General features: G+C 43.5%; 1 protein-coding gene across 1 annotated transcript in view; it reads right to left on the bottom strand.

Moving 5' to 3' along the window:
- Positions 1 to 14,149: 14,149 nt before the first annotated feature.
- The window catches only part of robo2 (roundabout, axon guidance receptor, homolog 2), a 187,878-nt gene continuing 180,309 nt past the window's right edge, over positions 14,150 to 21,718 (bottom strand). The window contains 5 exon segments of the mRNA XM_080526614.1: positions 14,150 to 15,429; positions 15,970 to 16,164; positions 19,690 to 19,965; positions 20,383 to 20,541; positions 21,401 to 21,595. Coding sequence (XP_080382740.1) covers positions 15,428 to 15,429; positions 15,970 to 16,164; positions 19,690 to 19,965; positions 20,383 to 20,541; positions 21,401 to 21,595 — 827 coding nt within the window. The 3' untranslated portion in view covers positions 14,150 to 15,427.

The raw sequence follows: 21,718 nt of genomic DNA, 5'->3' as shown, positions 1-21,718 counted from the left end.
ATAATATATAATTATATAATTATTATATATTATGTACTGTCTGTATTATATTATATTATAGCACTTGGCTTCATTCAGCCGCTATTTGAGCCACTATCACAGGGCGTTAATACTATATTATAGGGTAGGCGTGCGTCTGGAAGCGGGAGAGGGCAGTAATACCACGTTCATTGATAAAATGACATAAGGGATGGAAAGGGGGGATAGCAGTTTTAGACGGGGGATGATGTGGACTGTTTTTATTTCAGGGGGGGTGCCATTCCCCCTCATCCCGACTCAACTCGAAATCCAGTATCATTTAGCGCGTGGCCGGGCAAGGTCTATTTAGGCATGTTGAAGAGAGATAGACAGCTCCGGAGGGATATAAAGAAAGACTGAAATACAATCATAAACATTAGTTCCCTTTAAATCTTGAATTTAACTAATTTTCTTGGCTGGTAACAACATCGTTAATTTTATTACGAGCCACTTAAACTTCGCATGAATTACAGTAGGCAACGTTTTTCCAGTGCGGCTCACATGCCTGTAATAACTCCGCATAACCAGTAGGTAATGTGCGTAAGCAAGTTGAATACTCGACGTCGAGCTACGATCGTTTCCACAATCAAATTGACTCACGTTGAAATTGTATAAATCACTACGTTGACGTGGTTTTCTACGTACGACACGGGTAAGATCAAAATTTGATCTAAGCACGTTCTATGAAAGAGGCCCCTGGCACCAGTGTTCAGGTATGAGCTGTGTCGTTATCCTCCAGCGCTGTTTGAGGGTTAGGGTTAGTTAAATTAAAAGTTAACATATTTACGTTTTTGTTCAATAGTGCCAAGATGTTGATTAGTGCAAATCTACCAGTCACAAATATTTTTAAAGTGACATAAAAGTGATATTTTTGTAGCCCAGCTACTAAAGTGAGCTATGAGCATTTCAATAAATAAGTCCATTTAATAAATAAGCATCATTTCATGGTTATGTACACGGTTATTAACATTGTTATAAGTTTATAATGTGTACTTGTTTACAAGCTCTAATGTGAGTTCGCTCATTGGTTATATGTCATTCATTCATTTCTTTATTTCATTGGTCCATCGGGAAGAGCTAGCCAACTGTAATGTATGCTGAGAGAGAGGGGGCGGGACTTTGTACTAATAGCGTTAGGTTGCACTAAGTAACGTGTCAGAATGTTTGAGGACATCGTTGAGTGAAGTAAGACTTGTATATGCTGTGTGTAACAATTCGGGAATCAACGAACAGTTATTCCTTTGGATGTTGGTGCACATTGAAGCTACCAGAGGTAAATACATATGTCTGGTGTTTGTTTATAAGCTACATCTACTCGTTGTAGTATGTTATATTTGACTGTAGAGCTAATCGCGGCAAGCGGTTAGCTTAGCATAATTACGTTAGCATGTTGCTAGCATTTGCTGAGTTATAAATTGTTTCTAGCTATATCAAAACGAAATAGCTATTGGATTTTGGAGCTCAGTGTATTCTGTTAATTCAGAATTGGAAGTCGAGAGACCAAGCAACAGGAAAGCTCTCCGGTGGACAAGGAGACCGTTTCCAATCGCCTGGAGTAACTCGAGACCGTCCAGTGAATCTTCGCGCCCGTGTCCTTCAATCATTCTCCTGCGCTCGTGGGAGAGCGCTGGACCCCATCCCCCCTCATCTCTGCCTCTTTTTACACCATCTTTCAAACCCCTCGTTTACCTACGAGTTCCCCACGAGGTTACGTGAGTACTGAACCACGCACAAGCTTTTGTTTTGGGCTCGTGTGGACGAGTGAAGTGGCCATAACAGTTTCAAGGCCCCCCCGCTCACAAGCAACGTCAGCTGCAACGGTAACACTGGTTAATGGACTGAGTTACAGAGTGCGTGTGTGTGTGAGTGTGGGCCCACCTTTTTATTTTACTGAATGATATATTGTACAATTGTGAATCCTTTGAGTTGACTTTGAGTTTATTGGAAACATTACATGTATTTCCTTAAAAGGAATTGGAATAGGCTTTGAGCCTATATTTTGTTATGTGATATTGTGAATATTGTCTGTTGACTTTGTATAACATTATAATTGACTACCAACACTTTAAATTTAGCATTTAGTAAATAAATATATACCCTTTGGTATTTGCATTTAAAGCCACTGTGTTGTGTCATAAACAGGTAATAGGCAATTCATATGATATTAAAACATAAATACATTAAAATGATTAAAAAGGAAGTCCTATTTAAAATACTTCCACATAGTTAATGGAGGCACTGATCGTCATAATTTGAATAGTTTATTATTACAGGTAATACCGCCACTTATTTAAAATAGAACTCAGGCCCCGCCCATATGGCAGGGGTTACATTTTAATAATAATTGTTTCAATTGTTGTTAATCAATGCCTATATTAATGTTGATTACTGCCAATTTATGTTGCCTTGTATAAAAGTATATTAATTTAGTGATTCGATTAAAGTTTCAACATTTTAAAGCTTTATAATGTCATTTTCGGAAGCAAAAACGTGTTACCAGGTTATGGTAAAAAAATATACTTTCCACCACTTGGATTTCTTAAGACTTTTTATATGTCATATATAGGAGACATTCATGAGCAATAAACAGTTGAAATATTTTCTGTTGCAATTTGTCTGAGGTTCCCCCCTCTTTTCTCACAAAATGCCTGTACTATAAAACAATTGTGATGATTTCATAGCATTACTTGTTGTGGCCAACTGCCATAAGAGCAGATATGGGTAACAACTGTGTGCTCTCGTGGGGGAAGTCCGCAGATTGACCGGGCTGTCACATTTAAATGCTAGGGTTAGGGATTAGATTCTGTAATTCTCTGTTGGATTTAGACGGCATGACTATGCTAAACTAGCTGTCAGAGCAATAGAGCCCCATTAGAGAACCTTATTGGTGGGACTGAATTCCATTCCTAGAAACTGGTCCAGTCCCTCCCACTTCCTGATGGATGCCTGTGGTGGTAAACCCCATCAATTACCTGCTGCATGTTTCATGCCGAACACAGAGGAACATGTCAACACCGTGGGATACAGCGCTGCACATATACACATGGAAGCCAGGCAACCGGAGGAAAACCCCTGACAGAGTAAATGACTGGGAAGACAAAAAGAAACACTGTACATGTACTGTATCAGGAATGGTTTCATGTCAGTGAAAGAAAAAAGAAAGAGCAGGATAGAGCATGGGAGGAAGGGAAAGAAAGGAGAAGGCAGCTCGAAAGAGGAGTGACAGAATGGGCAAGACACACACTGGGGCAGCCAACGGGCAGGGGGACCCTCCAGTGTTGTCTTGTAGGAGACTGTCATGCCCAATATCACTAACATGGTAAACACAAAGTGAAAATAGCTCTCTGTCCTACTATGACTAACAGCCCCCCACCCCCTCCCCCCCCCCCCCCCCCCCTCCCCCCGCCACCCCCCGCCACCAGACTAACAGCCCCCAGTTCAACAGAGCATGCTGGTAGTGCAGCAGTAGCACAACAATACTCCGATCACACTACACAACCGAGCTGAGCTGAGCTGAGCTGAACTGTGCTGGCCTGGTTACGCATCCTCTGTAGTTGCTGAAAGAGTGCTGGAAAGGACCGAGTGAAAAGAAAAGATCCAAGCCAACACCTTCTGGTTTGGACCGCCCCCCCCCCCCCCCCCCTCCCCCTACAGTATGCGATTAGGGGTTGTGTTTGTCCCAGTTCAGGGCCCAGCTTGGAATCATTCATCACAATGAGAGTGTCGAGTGCTAAGACAACCCTTAGGCAAAGCTAGAGATGTAACACCACAGCACTGTATCTCCCTTAACACAGACACCAGAAATAACAATGCCTCCCTGCAAATCTGCCCCAGCTGCTATATCTCTGTCTCCCTCTCTCTCTGTGTGTCTCTCTCTCTCTCTCTCTCTCTCTCATCCTCTTCCATCTCTCACTCTGTCGATCTCCATCTCCCTCACTCTCTTCCTTTTCTCTCTCTCTCCATCTCCATCTCCCTCTCTCGCATCCATATCGTTCTCTCGATCTTTGTCCTCTTTTCTCCTCCATCTCTCTCTATATCCATCTTCCTCTTTCTTCCATCTTTATCTCCACTGTATCTCCATCTCCTTCTTTCCTCCTCCATCTCTTTTTTTTTTTCTCTCTCTCTCTCCCTCTCTTTCTCCGTCACTCATCCTAACGCGCGCCATCTCCTCTTGTTAATTTGCTGCTTCAGTGACATGCATCATTGAGGGAGTCGTTTCTAATAACCCCGTCGGCCCTCATGCAAAAGGCTTTTGAGTCGAGCACAGAGGTGTCAGTCAAATTATGAACCATAATGGTGACAATGATGCGTTTCTGAAGCCCAGCTTCTGTGTGACATGACCACAGTTTGCTCAAAGCTTCCTACCCCCTCCCCCCCTCTTCCTCCTCCTCAGATACGAGCCCCCTGCCCCTCGTCTACATCCCTTTGAGGAGGAGCACGTACTGGGCTGCTCTTTAAGGCTTGAATTATTTCATTCCCCTGAGCGGCTCGCCATAAAGAAAAAAGAAAAAAAAATCCTTGATTTCCAAGGAACTTGGCATGTAGCGGCCTCCTCAATGTCACCTTCTTATCGCAATTTGCGATGTCAGGTTTTTCATTTCGGGGGGTTGGAGGAGAAGAGGGTTAGAGAGTCAAAGAATAGGGTTAGAGAGTCAAAGCGGAGTAATTATTCATTCTTCCTGCGCCGTCAGGGATGATCTCTCTGTGACATCTCCTCTCTGCTTCTTTGTTGTTGGAGATCCCAGGAAGGGAGGAGTGTCAGAGACACACACATACACACACACATACACCTTTCCTGTGTGTGTGTGTGTTTGTGTGTGTGTGTGTGTGTGTGTGTGTGTGTTTGTGTGTTAGTGTGTGTGTGTGCGTGTGCGTGCTTGCGTGCGTGCATGCTTGCGTGCGTGCGTGCTTGCGTGCGTGCGTGTGAGTGTGTGTGTGTGTGTGTGTGTGTCTGTCTCTGTGTGTCTCTGTGTCTCTGTGTCTCTGTGTGTGTTTGCAGTGCCGGCTCAACCTATTATGGGGCCCGAAGAAAAAAATGCGGGGCTCCCCCTCCTCACCCGCAAAGGATGGATTTCAACTACCGTCTGTCCGGAAAGAAACAACTTCATTAGCTGAGAGGTTGATGAATGTATACAGGCTGCTGCACTCGCCAAAACTACACAGTGGGGAAATGCTGCTCGAGTTTAGAGACACACTGTCTGCAACACAAGAGCTTTGTATTCATTTGTTGTGTTGGTTTACCTTTACAGACTCTACGATTGACTTGGATGGCCAGATCTTGTTGTGTGTTTTGGATGGTAAAAGCATAAACCAGATGCCTTGGGAATGAAGACAATTATACAGGCATCTGTCCCATCTGGTGTTCTGTATGAACAAAGTGAGGAAGGACTTGTACTGAAATTGTAGGAAGACATTGTGGGTTAGTTACGCATTGTGTGTGTCCTTGTTCGTCAATGTGTGTTGTACTGATGCGCCGTACTGATTCATAACCTCAGACACAGTTCTCCTCAGAGCTGCTAAGGAGGGACACTACACACACCAAATACCACACATCTCACAGCTTCAGGAAGCAGAGTGGAGAGGACTAACAGTTTTGTTTCTACATCCGTTATAATTGATTAGATACAGCAGAGCTAGAGAATGTCTTTGTTCAATGTGTTAGACCTTGGAAATCATTTACAGTATTTGCAAAGCACAGCCCATGTGTCTCTTAATGTGAAGAGGTCTTACATACTTGTCTTGCAGTAGGTCTTATGTGCATCGATTGGAATGAAACAAAGAGCTCCACATCACCAGGACACATTATTGGTACATGTAAATGTAACTACTTGGTGAATAAATGTGATTCTGATTCTCTCGAAGGCTTACAGCCAAAGGATAGGCTGGAACAAAGCATCCAATAAAAACTCACGTTAGTCATTTTGATATGACATCCAGGTGATTTGAGTCTGAAAATGGCCATTTCAGTCAAAGTACGTGTACATTCTATTTTCTTAACTATGCTGTGACATATGTGACATTGCATACAGTTACATTACAGAGCTCTGAAGTCTTCTGAAGTTTTCACACGTTTTTTGTGACTGAGTGAAACAACCTTTTGACACATTTTATTGAAAAACTGCTTCTAGCTTATATCTGCCGTTACATCTCCAAATAGCTCAGTGAATGACTAACCTCTGTGCGTCCGTTCTTTGAATATTTTTTCCACATAAAGCAAAACTGGCTGGTGTGGGCCTTTAAGGAAATGTGTTGAATGGTACATATGCAGTACTGCTTTGATTTGTTAAAAACATAATTATATATCATTGGCCAGAAGGATTTCTCTCTGGCTTTCTGAAAATACTGTCTTATAGGGAACACATTCTGACGCTTTTTACTGTAAAGCGCAGCTATGCTAGCATCATGCTAACCTGATGCTACTATAGATGTGTAGATGCACACATACACGTACACACGAACACGCATACGCACACGCACACACACACACAAACGCATGCACACACACACACACACACACACACATGCATACACAATACACATACACACATGGTTAATTGGCACGGTCTGACAGAGCCTATCGTCTCTGCCTTACAAAGACACTGCCTATAGGGTGTCTTTATAGAGGAGGGGTTAAATGCCACTAATATGGAATTTCTCTTTATCTCTCTCTAGAGGGCCTTGATACATTCTTCCACATGAACATTTCTCTCTGTTGTGAAGCAGGTGCTAGCAAGGGTAGTGCTGTGCAGTAGATGCAGTCTGAAATCACTTTTCACAAAACACATCTGGATATCAAACTATACATGATTGAATTAATCGTAGTATTCAGTATTCATGTTATATAATCATTGTGAAGAAAATACAACAACAACAAGCCATAAGGCAGACAACACATTTGACCACAAATGATTACAGTACTTTGAAACATGGAACCAGAGCAAATAGGCTCTTGTGCATTATGGTCTCCAGAGAATGATGGTCTCTTATTCATTGTGACACTACATATCAGTGGCAGGTATACTACCTACCCCTTTAAATAATGATATAGTTGATGAAGGAAATCGTGTTAATTGGTATTTTGAGTAAACCATCTCTTAAAATAATAACAGAGAAGATGAAGGAAATCATGGTAATTTGTATTTTGAGTAAACTATCCCTTAACATAATGAGAGAGTGAATGGGATGAAGGCTTTGGGGTGTCTCTCGCTGTGTGTTAACACACATCATTAATCTGGGAGGTTTCCATTAACCAGGTCATTCACAATGATGCGGAACAATTGAGCCTTGATTAAGAGATGTTCATCAGCAGGGATGTGGTGGAGGGAAGGCTTTTATGGTGAATATAATTCACCCATCAGATTAAGATTAGTGTTTATGTTTGTCTTAGTGTTTTTGCCAGTGTTTTTATGGTATGTTATACTTTGTATACATGATGTTCCTATTCACCAGTCCATCCCTCTTAAAGACAATGGACTGGTAATGCTCTGGTGGGAGCATCCCAGAAATGTGCTAGGTCTATAGTGGAGTGTGAGAGCAGGGTGTGAGACTAGAGGAAACACACACACACACACACACACACACACACACACACACACAATAAATAGGTTAGGAGGATATCAGTCAAGATACTCCATTTAACTCACAAATGGACAGCTATGTAAAATAATGTAGGCTTTAATGCAGACATTATCAATGTTGTTATAAGTGAATTCAAATTGTAGACCAAATTTCAGACGGTTTAATTTTATAGTTTAAATCGTTTTCAAATAGTTCTCCAACTATGACAAAAGGCACTTAAGTCTGGTCGAAAAGCAGGTTTCAGTTTAGGCCTGTTATATTGGCCTCTGGAGTGCATGTCTCTGGCAAAATGTTTGGGAGCAACTGGCTTATCTAACAAGAAGATGAGCCCCAGGTGTATACTAATGATACGTCTAGTGCTCTAGTGGTAGGGGAAATCATGGTTGCATTTAGGATTATCTCTTTCACAACTGTATTTGTATTTTTTTTTCTTCCTTCTTCTAGCATGACGACTACCCCCACGCCTGAGCTTAGATTAATTTTTCCTGCTATGACTAGTGGATAGTTGATTCACTTACTTAGTCAAATGAATTGATTGTCACTTTGGAATAAGGATAAATGGCACAAATATAAATAAAGTAAGTAAATATTTGAATGAACAAGAGACGAGTTAATGGTAAACCCATGGGGGGGGGGGGGGGGGGCGTAGTCAGTATTGGTGAATCTGAAAAGGTGAGAAGGAGTGGCGATTTATTGAAAACCACTCTCAGGTGAAGGTTACCAATACAGAGAGACAATACAGATGCTCAGCAGTGACAGATGAGGAGGCGGTGGAGGGGAAACGCTACCATCTAGTCAGGGCTGAGGACTATCTATCTTTGTCTCTATCTACAGTATTTGTCTATCTATCTATCTATCTATCTATCTATCTATCGGTGTGTGTGTGTGTGTGCGTGTGTGTGTGTGTGTGTGAGAGAGTGAGAGAGAGAGGGGAGAGAGAGAGAGAGAGAGAGAGAGAGAGAGAGAGAGAGAGAGAGAGAGAGAGAGACAGAGACAATCGGGATAGAGAGAAAGAAATAGAACACGGAATACATTATATCAATCTATTAAAATAAATGAGCAAAAAAAAAAAGTCTTCAACACAGTTACTGAAATAGAGATAACAAATGACAATATGTGGGTGTCTTGCTGGGCTTAATTGGTGGCAGTTATACTACAGAGGTGACAAAGGCTCTGTGTAATTATACCACCTGGCTTTTAGACTAGTCTCAGCCAGTTCTCCTCGAAATACCAAGTGTCTACACAGATGTACTCAGACGTTCCCCAGTGTCCCACGCATGACAGAGGAGACTAAAAGAGAAATAGACGTCACACACAGAGAGAGAGAGTCTGCTCAGGGAGGTGGGGTCCCTATAGTGCCTACTGTACTCCAAAGCGTCTTACTTGCGGTCAGAAGACCTATAATCAGCTAAATGTATGGAAGGTATGTTCATGACAAAAGCCTGCGCAAGGAATCAACAGTGGTGTGTATGGTGGGTTTGTGTTTGACCGCTAAGCTCTGGTGACACATGGTTAGAGTATTACCCTCCACATTGCATTCTAGCACTCCCATTATCATCTCCACAGCCTGTCATTAGGAACCATTGATCCTCCCAGGGCACCACACTCAACAGGATGGCATGTTAGCATGTAAGGATCACATCACATCACACCAAACCAACCCAAAACACTCCACTGTTTGTTGCTAAGGAGGATGGGAAAGGAAGGTGATCATACTCTAAAATGGTATTCTACGATCAACACAATTGTACATTGTAAAGCAAATATTCCGTGAGATAAAAACATGGTGTCGTGTGATCCATAGAATCACATGGCTTCTGTCATCACACGTGTGCTGTAGTGTCAATGGCAATGATGGACAGAAAGGCTGGGAGATAGTGAGAGAGAGAGAGACGAGAGAGAGAGAGTGAGAGAGAGAGAGGGAAACACTCAGGGGGAGAGAGAGTGAGAGAGAGAGAGAGAGGGAAACACTCAGGGGGAGAGAGAGAGAGGGGGGGGGGGGGAGGGAGAGAGAGAGAGAGAGATAAAATGCTAATTCTCCCTGCTTGTCCTCAGCAGCTGGTCTGGTCTGGTGTGGCTGACATGTGTGATGAATGTTGTAGCAGTGGTACCGCTGCCCTCCCTCTCCCACTCGTTGTCACACCAGTACAGAGACAGAGAGGAGGAGAGACGCAAGAGAAAGAGACGCCAGCAGCACCAGCAATGGATGTTTCCTTTAATTAACACACATCAGCAGCTTGACCACACACACACACACACACACACACACACACACACACACACGCACACGCACACGCACACACACACACACACACACACACACACACACACACACACACACACACACACACACAACCACATCACTGCTCCTGTCTGACTGCAGTCTGGACATGTATACGCTGAGCACAGCTTATTTCCATCTGCTGTGTTTCTCTAATGTCTTCAACAGCCTCAGCCACCAGCATCTCAAATGGGGGCAATTACGCAGGCATACGCAGATGCACTGGCTTCTTAGGGTATGTCGAGACAAAGACACTGAACAAAAACATTTGTGTGCTCGTTCTGTAGGGAACACAGGTGAAAAATGAGGGAGAAAAAGGGCCATAGAACAACACAGAGAAGGAAACCCAGTTGGATATAAAGGATGGCGCTGGAAGGGAAAAGTTGCTTAGTTGGCAAAGAGCAGGGCCAGTCATTACTCCTTGTGGACCCCCGGGCTGAAGCAGAGGCAGAGGTGTGAAATAGGAAGCACAGTGAGCACACACAGTCTCGCCTCTACTGATGGGTTTGTTTAAAGGGTCAGGATAGATTGGTGAACCTTTCCCATAAATATGAATGCAAAGATTTTCCGACCATTTCAAAGGAAACACATCTTATATCACCCGGAGAGGAGGGCTCCCGTTGTGAACTACGGATCTCAGTAGAGAGTAGGGCGCTCTCCCTGAAACCTCTGGCTTCTGGCTTTCTTCTGCCTAGGGTAAGTCATTCACATTGATTAGACAAAGACAGACAGAGAGGGAGAGAGAGGGGAGGGGGGAACGAGATATTACAGTAGCATGAATAATTGCTGTCATTTCCTTAGATGAAGCAGAGAGAGGGAATGGGATAATGAAATGATTTAACGAACTTCAGTATAATGTCCTTTTTTATTGGTTTTCATTACGAGCCTTCATTTCTTAATGCCATCAGACTTAAAAATATTAGACTAAAAAAAGTGTTTAAGCTTCACACATTGACTGTGTACATATTATGGTATCATCTAAAAATGAAGGTCGTAACTGCAAAAACGTCCATCTTATATTTTTTATAAGATGGAACCCTTTCTGAAGAGTCTTGCCCCTCCTTGTTAACATTAGAACAGCCATGGGTGGGGTCATTTGACCAAGTGAGTAAAAAGTATACTTTATATATACTAATTTCAGGACCCTCCTTTCATGACTTTTCCTAGATATACCACCCAGTATCCTTACATTTTCTAAATCACATCAGGTTAAGCTAGTATGAAGCTATTTTTCTTCCTAAGAGTTCTTCAAACGAGGGTGTCTGTCTGTGATTTGGGATTTCTGTCCTCATGTTTCTGTCCCAATTTCTATAATATACATAGTATATTTGTATATATGGCACCAAACTCCCTTCCATTGAACTCCCTTCCCTTCCCTTCCCTTCCCTTCCCTTCCCTTCCCTTCCCACCCACCCACCCACCCACCCACACACACACACACACACACACACACACACACACACACACACACACACACACACACACACACACACACACACACACACACACACACACACACACACACACACACACACACACACACACACACACACACACACACACTCACACAATTGACTATGACTCAGCCTCAATTCTTTTTGGCATTGGTTCCACAAGATGTTGGAAACATTCCTTTGATATTCTGGCCCCAGATGATGTGATTGTGTCACGCAATTCATGCACATTTTTCAGGTGCACTTCCAAGCTGTGAATCTCCCATTCTACCACATCCCAAAGGTATTCTATTGGATTCAGATCTGGTGACTAGGAAGGCCACTGAAGAACACTGAGCTCATTGTCATGTTCATGAAACCAGTTTGAGATGACAATTGCTTTATGACCTGGTGCATGCTGGAAATAGTCATTACGATGGGTAAATTGTGGCCATGGTCCATGCCCATGGTCAGCAACAATACGCAAATAGGCTGTGGCATTCAAACAATGATTGATTGGTATTATTGAGCCTGGAAGTGTGCCAGGAAAACATTCCCCACATTCCCCACCTCCACCAGCTTGGACTGTTGACAGGTGTGCATATGTTTCCAGGTGACTTTGATTCATTCCAGGTGACTTTGAATATTGTAAGTATACAGCTTGTCAATTAAAAGGCAAGCATTTTCATTTTTCAAAAATATTTTATTTGTTGATAGTGATCCAGGTACAAGGAAAGAAAAGAACTTTGATTTATTTTACAGGACATGGGAATGAGACTTGAAAAAGTTTATTTTCTTTATCCACTTTTTTCTTCTTTTTGGACAAGAACATGCATATGAATACAGAAGGTTGTCTGCTTGCAGAAAAAAAAAGAGAATGTAGAAATGGCATTGGAGCAGGGTACCAACCTGCTCAGAACTGTACAGAAAGACTTCACCCAACAACTTTCTCTTTTTGTCTTTTTTTAATCCTCTTTTCTTTTTTTTTGCAAAAAGGCAACACACAGATAGGCTACAAAGAACAATATTGAGAAAAGGAACAAAAGATAGGGAAAGCCATAGTACTTTTCATCCTTACCGAAAAGGAACGCTTTTCAACTGTCTCGTCAAGCAAATTAGATATTGGGACATTCTGCCCCTTGTGTTCGAAAAGGTTTTTCTTTCTTACATTTTTGACATGAGAGGAAGCAGAGTGGTGAACATGCAGGACAAAGAGTGACTCGGATATTTCTGAGATCTACTGACTCAGGCATTTCACCTTACTAGGAACATGGAGAGTCAATCAAGTCCTTATGGCCTAACTTCTCATCTCCAACAGCAAATTTTACAAGTAAAAAAAAAAAAAAGAAGACATTTTATATTCCACAAATCTTTATGCATATTTCACAATATCATTTTTATTATCATTTTAATAAATACAAAACAACAACACTGTGATTTAAAAGAAAACCATGAGTATTAAAAATACACTAAAACGCATTAGACATTAGAAATATCAATATTAATTTGGTATGTTTCTGTTACTGACATCTTGTCTTAATGTGGATGTACCAGCACATTAAACTTGGAATTCAAATCCACTGCCAAAAATGTAAAGAAATAGGACAGCATCAGACACAAAAGGGGGATATCTTTCAGCAATGAAACTGGAATGAAATTATAAAGTGGAGATGTATATGGATATATACACACACATATACTGTATATACACACATGAACACCACCAGAATGTAGAATAACCTGAGATACTCTTTGCACCTCATTTCCAGAACACTGGCCACTAGGTTGATGATATGAAATGACGATGACATGAAACACAACAGTACAACAGCATATCTGACAAAGCCTTTTTAGTTTCCAAATCTCCTTGATCAACATTAGCAGTACAAAAGAAGACTAAAGAAACAGTCATTGAACCAGAAAAAATCCTGAAAGGTAATATCGAAAAACATTGTTTAAAGCAGCGTTTTGGAGTCCATACAAGGCATACGTACAAAGGAACAGGCCTTTAACATAATCAGAAGAACATTGTTTGGAAAAGATACAAATTGAACATCTGAGGCTGATAAGTTCCATGCGGCAGAAGAGACGATTGTGTGAGTTGTGGTGGCTTGGCTAGGCAGATAGATTGATAGATAGATAGATAGAAAGTGGTCTGCTCTATGCTGTAGAGACAGAGGCAGTGAGATCTGCTCCTGCAAGTGGCTCCTTCCCATTCTGTGGTTCTGAACCATGCTGGCCTACACTGTACACAGGCAGCCTTCACTGTACACACAACACTTCCTCTCCTCTAGGAGGAGGTGCATTCTGGGAGTTTCAGTAACAATTATTGAGCAAGTCTGTCGTTTTAACATCCACACATACTGTATGTTGAATCTAACACAGTTGTTCTCCTTTGTTCTCCTTGGGTAATGCTATGAATTCTCGAGACAGAGCTCCCAAATGTACGTCTTCTAAAACACGTAAACAATAGGACTGAAAATGGATGACCATAAATGAACGTGAATGACTAAAAATAAAAAAATTAAATACACAAGGCAATGGGGCAATGGACCAACATACTTGTTGCTTCTGTCCTGCTAATAGAGTAAGTGACCGTAACAGTAATAGTAACACTATTATAAGACATCACTACAGCCACGTCTGAGCGGCAGTGGCCTAGTCCTGATGAGTCCAGTGGAATTATCAAAAGGGAGCATTGTCCTTCGGCTTGTCCCTGTAAGATAACACTTTTTGGTTCCATGTAGAACCTTTTCCATAGAGAGGGTTCTAGATGGCACTAAAAAGAGTTCTACATGAAACCCCAAATAAGGTTCTTCACATGGTTCTTCTACAGGTACAAGCCTAACAACCCTTTTTGAGGAGGCTCACACTAAGTGCTAAAGCTAGATGGCTAGATTATATTGGTTAAAGCTTACTGAGCACACCTACACACCTGCCTAGCAGGCATTTACTTTACTGTACTATCATGTTGTGGGCGGGTTTTGTTAGAGAGACTTTAAAACATATATTTTAATGAATGCATAAATAAAACGAGTCAGTTCTAATTATGTGGGATGAACATACACAAAAAGAAAAAGAAAACGGTGGTTAGACGCTGGTATGAAGATTCTTTTGAATCTGTCTCTGTTATATACTGTATGTGTCTATGTTATCAGACCACTTTTAGAACAACAGGTACTTGTACCAGGGATAAGATGATCCATTATCTAAACCCCTAGATAATAATAATGTAATTGTTAGTGGAATCATTCTATCACCCATTCCCTCTTCACATTTCCCCCTATCTACCTCCTCTCTGCCCTCGACCTCAGACACACCCATAAACCATATTTCTGCCATCCGATTGGTCTTAACTTGGGAAAGGGCATCAGTTAGTTGCTGTCCGTGAGCAAAGTCCTACTCTTTAATATCTCTCTGTACATTAGTATATTATATTTTCTTCTCTCTACTTTACAGTACAGAAACTCCTCTTCACATATTCTTCCGGTTCTTCATGTCAGCAGGAGCTATGTTTTTGTGCTTATCACCAACAATTGCAGTGCAAAAAACAATAATTAATTAATAATAATGATAATAATTAATCAATGATAAGTATAAACAAATGATGGTTTATAAAACAATTATTTTATGGCACAACAGCCTATCAATTCACATATAATACAAATGACCAGATATAACCGACAGTATATGGAAACAAAAAGCTGAAACTGAATTAGGCTTGCATAGCAATGCAATGACAATGTAAAGAATATATTTACAGGAAACAACATTTCCCTTTTGTCCAAGGACGGTTACTTTGAAAATGTGTTTTTCTCGTATAGACGTTTACATTTTTTTTGTTAACTTGATTTTTTTTCTGACGAAAAAAATTAAGGTAGGAGGTGGGAAATATTTTCTGGAGGACAAAAAACGTAGTGGGATGTACAGTATGTCTGTGTCTATACATCACATTTACAGTTCTGTTACGCTGCTTTCCATCGCCTCTTCCTGCTTCTCTTCTCTCCTCTGATAATACACAAATAAGGACAAAGTTCATTGCACCACCTGGTGAGGCATCATTCATTCTTGTGAGGACAGACAGGGTTTTCTTCAGCTCAGATCCATAGGCCGGTCACTCTGCGAGAGAGACAGAGAGGACCGCAATGTCAATACAATCTACACAGAGTCAAATCATTGTCAACTCGTCTGAATGAGACAACATCAATCAATATGGGTGGAATCCTAACTCAAGATCTGTGTACGTGACTCAAATCGCACCGTTTCCCGTTGACATCAATGCAAGATGTAAATGAATGTCAGAGGTACCGGTACTCATCTCTAGTAAGCATTCCACCCTAATAGCATATTTATCAGCATCAAACCTCATCACCGTAACAATATCCACTTCTGGCCGCAATGCTATTGATCTAACGAAAAGTACTGTAGGCTATTTCATCTCTACGCTACTTCCTCAAACACACCTGTTTAATAGCATTAATACCATTAATACCACCCGTTTCCATTCCATTACAAAGTGCCCGTCCTCCGATGTCTACCTTCACCAGCCTCCACTGATTAAACCTCTATCCTACAGGATGAACCGTCTTCACAAACACGTTGGGTCAGAAGGACCTGAGGTCGGGTCAGAAGGACCTGACGCCGGGTACCAGTACTTACATAACTCTCCAGAGTACTGTCCCTGTCCGTTGGTCCCTAGGAAGTCAGCGTGCTCCAAGGCGGTCCACTGGTGAGGTACCCTGGGCCCCTCTGTCTTACGTGGCCCCGTGGATCCCTTGGAGGAGGCTGTGCCCGAGGAGCTGTGACCCCCGGGAGAGGGGAAGCAGGGTTTGCTGTAGGGCAGGCACCCCTCTTCTGCACGCCAACAGAGAAGGAGACAAAAGGGGTTAGAGAACTCTAGACAGAAGTAGCTACTTCTCTGAGTCTGTTATGGTCCTCTGTGGCTCAGTTGGTACTGTAGAGGATGGGACTTGAACAAAACTAAACGGTTGCGGGTTTGATTCCCACCGGGACCATATCTACAACAAAAACGAGGTACTAGGGATGCAATCATTTTGGATAAAAAGCCTCAGCTAAATGGCCTACAATTTGATGATGTGTGTAGCTGGCTGAAGGTTCTACCATGGCAGGTGTGTGTTTAGGCAGCCGTCGGTGGGGTGGAGGGGAGGTGTTTTCTGCAGAAGGTGGTGAAGGGGGTAGAGAGATTTCCTATACTGGCTCATACCCTCTCTAGCTGACATCTGCAGTGGGTTGGTGCCAACGGACAGTGCCAGGGCATGCCACAGAGAGAGCTCACACAAGGGTCCCACAGGCTGCTACAGCTACTGTACCACCCTAAGGAAGAAGGAGCTGGCTACTGCAGCGCCCCCTGCTGTTGGGCAGCATAACAGAGGATATGCCAGTGTTTCCCATACATAGACAAGACTGTCATGGGTGTGTTCCGCTATGCCGAAAGGCCGGAGCAAGTTTAAAAAAAAAAATAAACTCACCACAGTCACACAAAATCCTGTGGGAAACACTGGATATACACACTACAGGTCTGACCCAAATCGTATTGTACTGGCTTTAATATTTTCTGTTTTTCACTTAGGCCCTGTACACACTACTCTGTTTTTTTTTAAACCGGGCGTTTTTCTACCCGGTTTTGCCTTCCATCCACACACACCCGGCGTTCGCGGTTACTGAAACCGTGCTTTCTTGAGAACTCCGGCCAGGGTGAACTTTTGTAGAAACTCCGGTTTCAGCGGAGAGGTGTATACGGGAAAACCGGGGTTTTCGGCTTGAACGTCAATTGTGCGACATCTATGACGTCAGAATATATGCGCCATTAGGCATTAGGCTACTTGTAAACAAAGACAATTTAAATCCTCCATTTTAAACCTCCATTGGCTAAAATCTGTACTTTTGCCTCTACAAGTGTTAACATTTGATGAAGTTTTAATATGTTTTCAGGCGAGAAAGTAACCATATATATTCCCAAAATGTGTCCAGTTTATCAAAATAACCCGTTTATATATCTGATCTGACGTTTCTTTCCGTCTTCTGTTAACTAGCTATATTACGGCTGCGTTCGTAAATTCGCCCTGGAAATCTGATCAGCACTCATGTAATGCCTCTTGTCCAATCAAATTACGGGACGTTGAACCCAGTGTGCGCTCCGGCGCTCTCAGAGCGGATTTACGAACGCCCCCTGCATTGCTTGCATACCTTTACTGACAGAAACATCGTAATATAATTACAACAAGTTGTAAACTGATTTGGGGGCCCAATATCATTTTCTAACTTGTGATGACGACTACAGTTTTTAATGTACACAGACATAATATGTTTCAAAATGTTTAGGAAGTTTGAATAATAATATTAATAATAATAGGACCGGAAATGGTAGCTGTTTTCCAGACTTCTGATTCGCCAAGGGGCGCAGCCAGACGCTATTGGTTATTTTTGGCGCGGTTTAAACAATGTTCGCGGTTTTGTGTGGATGGTGTTTTTTTATAACTGTGATTGTGTGGACGCGATTCTTTTTTTAGGGAAAACCCCGGTTACAAAAAAAACGGTGTAGTGTGGACAAGGCCTCTATATAGTATCTGCATCTGCATAGTATCTGGGAATAGTTATCAAATTGTCACTTTCCTAGCACTGTTGCAGCAACTGTGTTGGATGCGTTACCAGGCCAACACAGTTCAGCTCAGCTTGGTTCAGATCAGATTGGCTCTTTTGTGTGAACTGGGGAAGTCTCTTCCATGTCATGACTCATGCCATCAAACCGCATCTCATCAGACTGCTCCCCACTGCTCCACTAATGACTAAAGACGGGGCTTGTCCTGAGCACTCTGGACCATGCTGTGCATCAATCAGGCTAAGGGAAGTCTCACTGTCACTTCAAACAGCGGTGGAGAGGAGAGGGCAGAGTGGAGCCCCAGTCTGTTTCTGCTGGTCTGTCTGTCTGTCAGTCTGTTTGCCTGCCTGCCTGCCTGCTTGCCTGCCTGCCTACCTGCTTGCCTGCCTGCCCGATTGTCTGTCTGTCTGTCTGTCTGAGAGCGTCTTGGCACGGAGAGCACACTGTCTGATTATCTGTCTGTCTGTCTGTCTGTCTGTCTGAGAGCGTCTTGGCACGGAGAGCACACACACTCACACAGATGGGTGGATAGTGTGCAGAGTGGTCGGTTTGCTAGAGAGGGGAAAGCTGGGGCGATTAGAGTGCATCTGTGGGGCTGGGACCTCCTGCCTAAGCTGGGTTAGCGTTGGCGCTGGCCAAGGTTGGCCACAGCTAAGGGAGTGTGTGTGTTGGTGTATGTGTGTGTGTGTTAGTGTGTGTGTGTGCGTGCGTATGTGAGGGTGTGTGTGTGTGTGTGTGTGTGTGTGTGTATGTGAGGGTGTGTGTGTGTGTGTGTGTGTGTGTGTGTGTGTGTGTGTGTTTGGCTCGTCTAACACTGGGAGATGGAGTAAGTGGCAGACAGTGCAATCTGTTCATGGGAGTCCAGTCTCCACTCAGCAGGAGTGCTGATTGAACACCAGGGCTTACTAAAGGCCTACCACTGCCAAAGCACTGCGGCCCTCCACTCCATGCTGTCAGCTAGTTGCTGTAGAGCAATGGCTGCTGTTCTCCACTACAGTCCTGGGTTGGTATTGTATCAATGATCTGGGCAGGGAAATTTTAGTTGTATGCCACTGCTACCTGTTTGTATTGTATGAATTACGGATGTACCCGAAAACTAATACGTTATTCGGAAAAACACAAATAATGCGATGGAAACAGATACAGATTCTACCCGAAGTTGCTCATTATTATTCTGGGAAAAAAGCCATGATTGACATGTGTGTGCGTCAGCTATTATGTTTCTTCAAAACGATTAATATCATTGTGTGGATGGTCACAAGATAAAAATGCACATTCTGTTTGCAACATAGGACTTTGATTTCACTAACTAGTCGTTTCATTTACTACACAGGCTGAGAGCTGCCTCGATGCAAAACTCTCATGTCGCAAATAGTAATTCTAGTGAACTGAAGTAATGTGAGCGCATAAAAAAATGCAAACGCAGCATCATTGGAATTTAAGATTATTCCCTTCAACTGAAGGTTTTTATATATCTTTACTGTAAATAGTTTCTATTTCCAATGTATAACAGAATGTTTCAATTTATATAAAAAATAACTGTTTCAATGTCCCCCAGTTAAATGACGTCATTATCTGTATCTGTATCTGTTTAACCATAAAAATATCTGTTTATTTATATATATTTGATCGGATATACCGGAAGTGGGTGTGGTATATATAATTGTGTAGGTTGAACATCTAGATACAGATAATGACTGCACACCCCTAATCTCTGTACAACTCTAGTGTGACTGGGGTGTACAGGAGTACACCAGTACCTGTTTTGTGTCCCCTGCGTCCCTCGTCCCCTCGCTCCATGGAGCCCAGCCTCTCCTGGGCCTGGGCTTGGAGGTGTCGCTCCAGGGAGGTGCGGGTCTGTCGGTCCATGGAGTTCTTCATCTCCTCCATCCCCAGACCGAGGCCCCCAGGCATGGGCTGGCGCTCTAGGGAGGAGGGCCCCCTCTCGGCAGGGGGCCCCATGCTGCCCACACTGCGGGCCCCCTGGATACGACTCTGCGCCTGGGAGGGCGGGGGCTCGGGGGGAGGAGGTAGGTCTGACAGGAGAGGAGGGGACAGGTGACACACGGTCATTATTTACCTACTTTAAATTACATTTATACACGCTTGTACTTCCTGGTCCTCCTTATCAGTGATTTTGATTGGAATAGTATAATTGTCAGATAGTGACACAGGCATAGTCATGTTACATTTACATTACATTTTTAGCATTTAGCAGACGCCTTTATCCAAAGTGACATACAACAAATACATTTCTCTAAATACGTGAATCATGTATCCATCAGTCACAGAAAGAAAAAGTAATATATGCTAGGGCCAGGGGCCATTGGGAGTCATAATGCTTTTAATTATTTACAGAACGGGGGAGAAAAGGGATGAAGAGGTCTTAGGAGGAGGTGTCATGTCTAAGGGTTACATCGTTTTGACGTGACCTCCGGCCCCTTCTGTCTCACCGTCTGCACTGGGGTCTCTCCGGTGGGGTGCTGTGGGCTGGCCACGGGGTTTGCGGGTGGGCCGGGGGCCCCGCTGGTGGCCCAAGCTATGGGTGCCCACTGTGCTGCTATCCGTGGAGAAGGGACTGCCCGGCCTGGGCCGATGACAGAGGCCTTTACCTGCAGGGAGAAAAGAGAGAGAGAGAGAGAGAGTGAGAGAGAGTGAGATAGAGAGAGAGTGGGATAGAGAGAGAGAGAGAGAGAGAGCGAGAGAGAGATGGATCGAGAGACAGAGAGCGAGCGAGAGAGAGAGGGATAGAGAGAGCGAGAGAGAGAGAGAGAGAGAGAGAGAGAGAGAGAGAGAGAGAGAGAGAGAGAGAGAGAGAGAGAGAGAGAGAGAGAGGAGGGGGGGGGGGGGGTCGTTAGTTCATGTACTGGGGAGGGGACCATGGAGAGAGGAGTGTTCGATTCCAAGCTGGAGGATCACAGGAGCCCATGGAAGGTGCAGTTAGTCAATCAATCAAAAAACCAGAGGCACTCTCAAATCCCACCATGACAGTGAATACAGTGCCTGTCGACGGTTTTTGATCATTTCAGAGAAAGAGAAGCATTGTTAGAAGCCTGTAAAGAGAACACCGCTGAGACTTGGTTTCACCCAGGTTGTATTACCTCTATCCCAAAACACCTACGAGTGCAAAGCTGGGGGTTAGACATGAGCTGTGGATGGAGAGACACAGCGAGAGCAAGAGAGAGAGGGAAAGACATCCTCTATCCAGCCATATGTGTGTGTGTGTTTTTTTTTTTTACTGTGTGTACAGTATTGCCATGCAGGACCAGGGCCGTACGCAGCAACGCCATCCGCAAGCAGCAACACACAGAGAGAAACACCAGGCCAACAGAGGAGAGAGGTTGCAGAACAGTGCAGATGCAGCGCCAGTGCTCTTCATCCTCTCCGGTTTAGAGGTTTTTTCTCAAGGCAGGGCACACACACACACACACACACACACACACACACCAACCAATCAACCAACCAACCAACCTCTCTTGCTCAGGCTGGTACCGTCCAGGCGGTAGCCCGCCTTGTCTGCGGCCGCTACCAGGGCCTGGGCGAAACTGCAGTGTGTGAAGACGGAGCCGTCGGAGGAGCTGTCCCCGCTGGACCTGTGACTGGAGAAGTTGCGCTCCTCATAGACGTCCTCCTCCGAGGCCGAGCCCCAGCCGTTCACCATAGAGCCTGAGGGACACGGCAGCTATGGTATCAGCCCCCATACTGAGGTGTGTGTGTGTGTGTAGGTGTGTAGGTGTGTGTGTGTGAGAAAGAGAGTGAGTGAGTGAGTGAGTGTGTGTGTGTGTGTGT

This window comes from Nansenia antarctica, assembly GCF_963989245.1.
Source record: "Nansenia antarctica genome assembly, chromosome: 3".
Classification (NCBI taxonomy): Eukaryota; Metazoa; Chordata; class Actinopteri; order Argentiniformes; family Microstomatidae; genus Nansenia; species Nansenia antarctica.
Note: the sequence above shows the minus strand (reverse complement) of the source record. Positions and strands in the feature narration are given on the sequence as shown.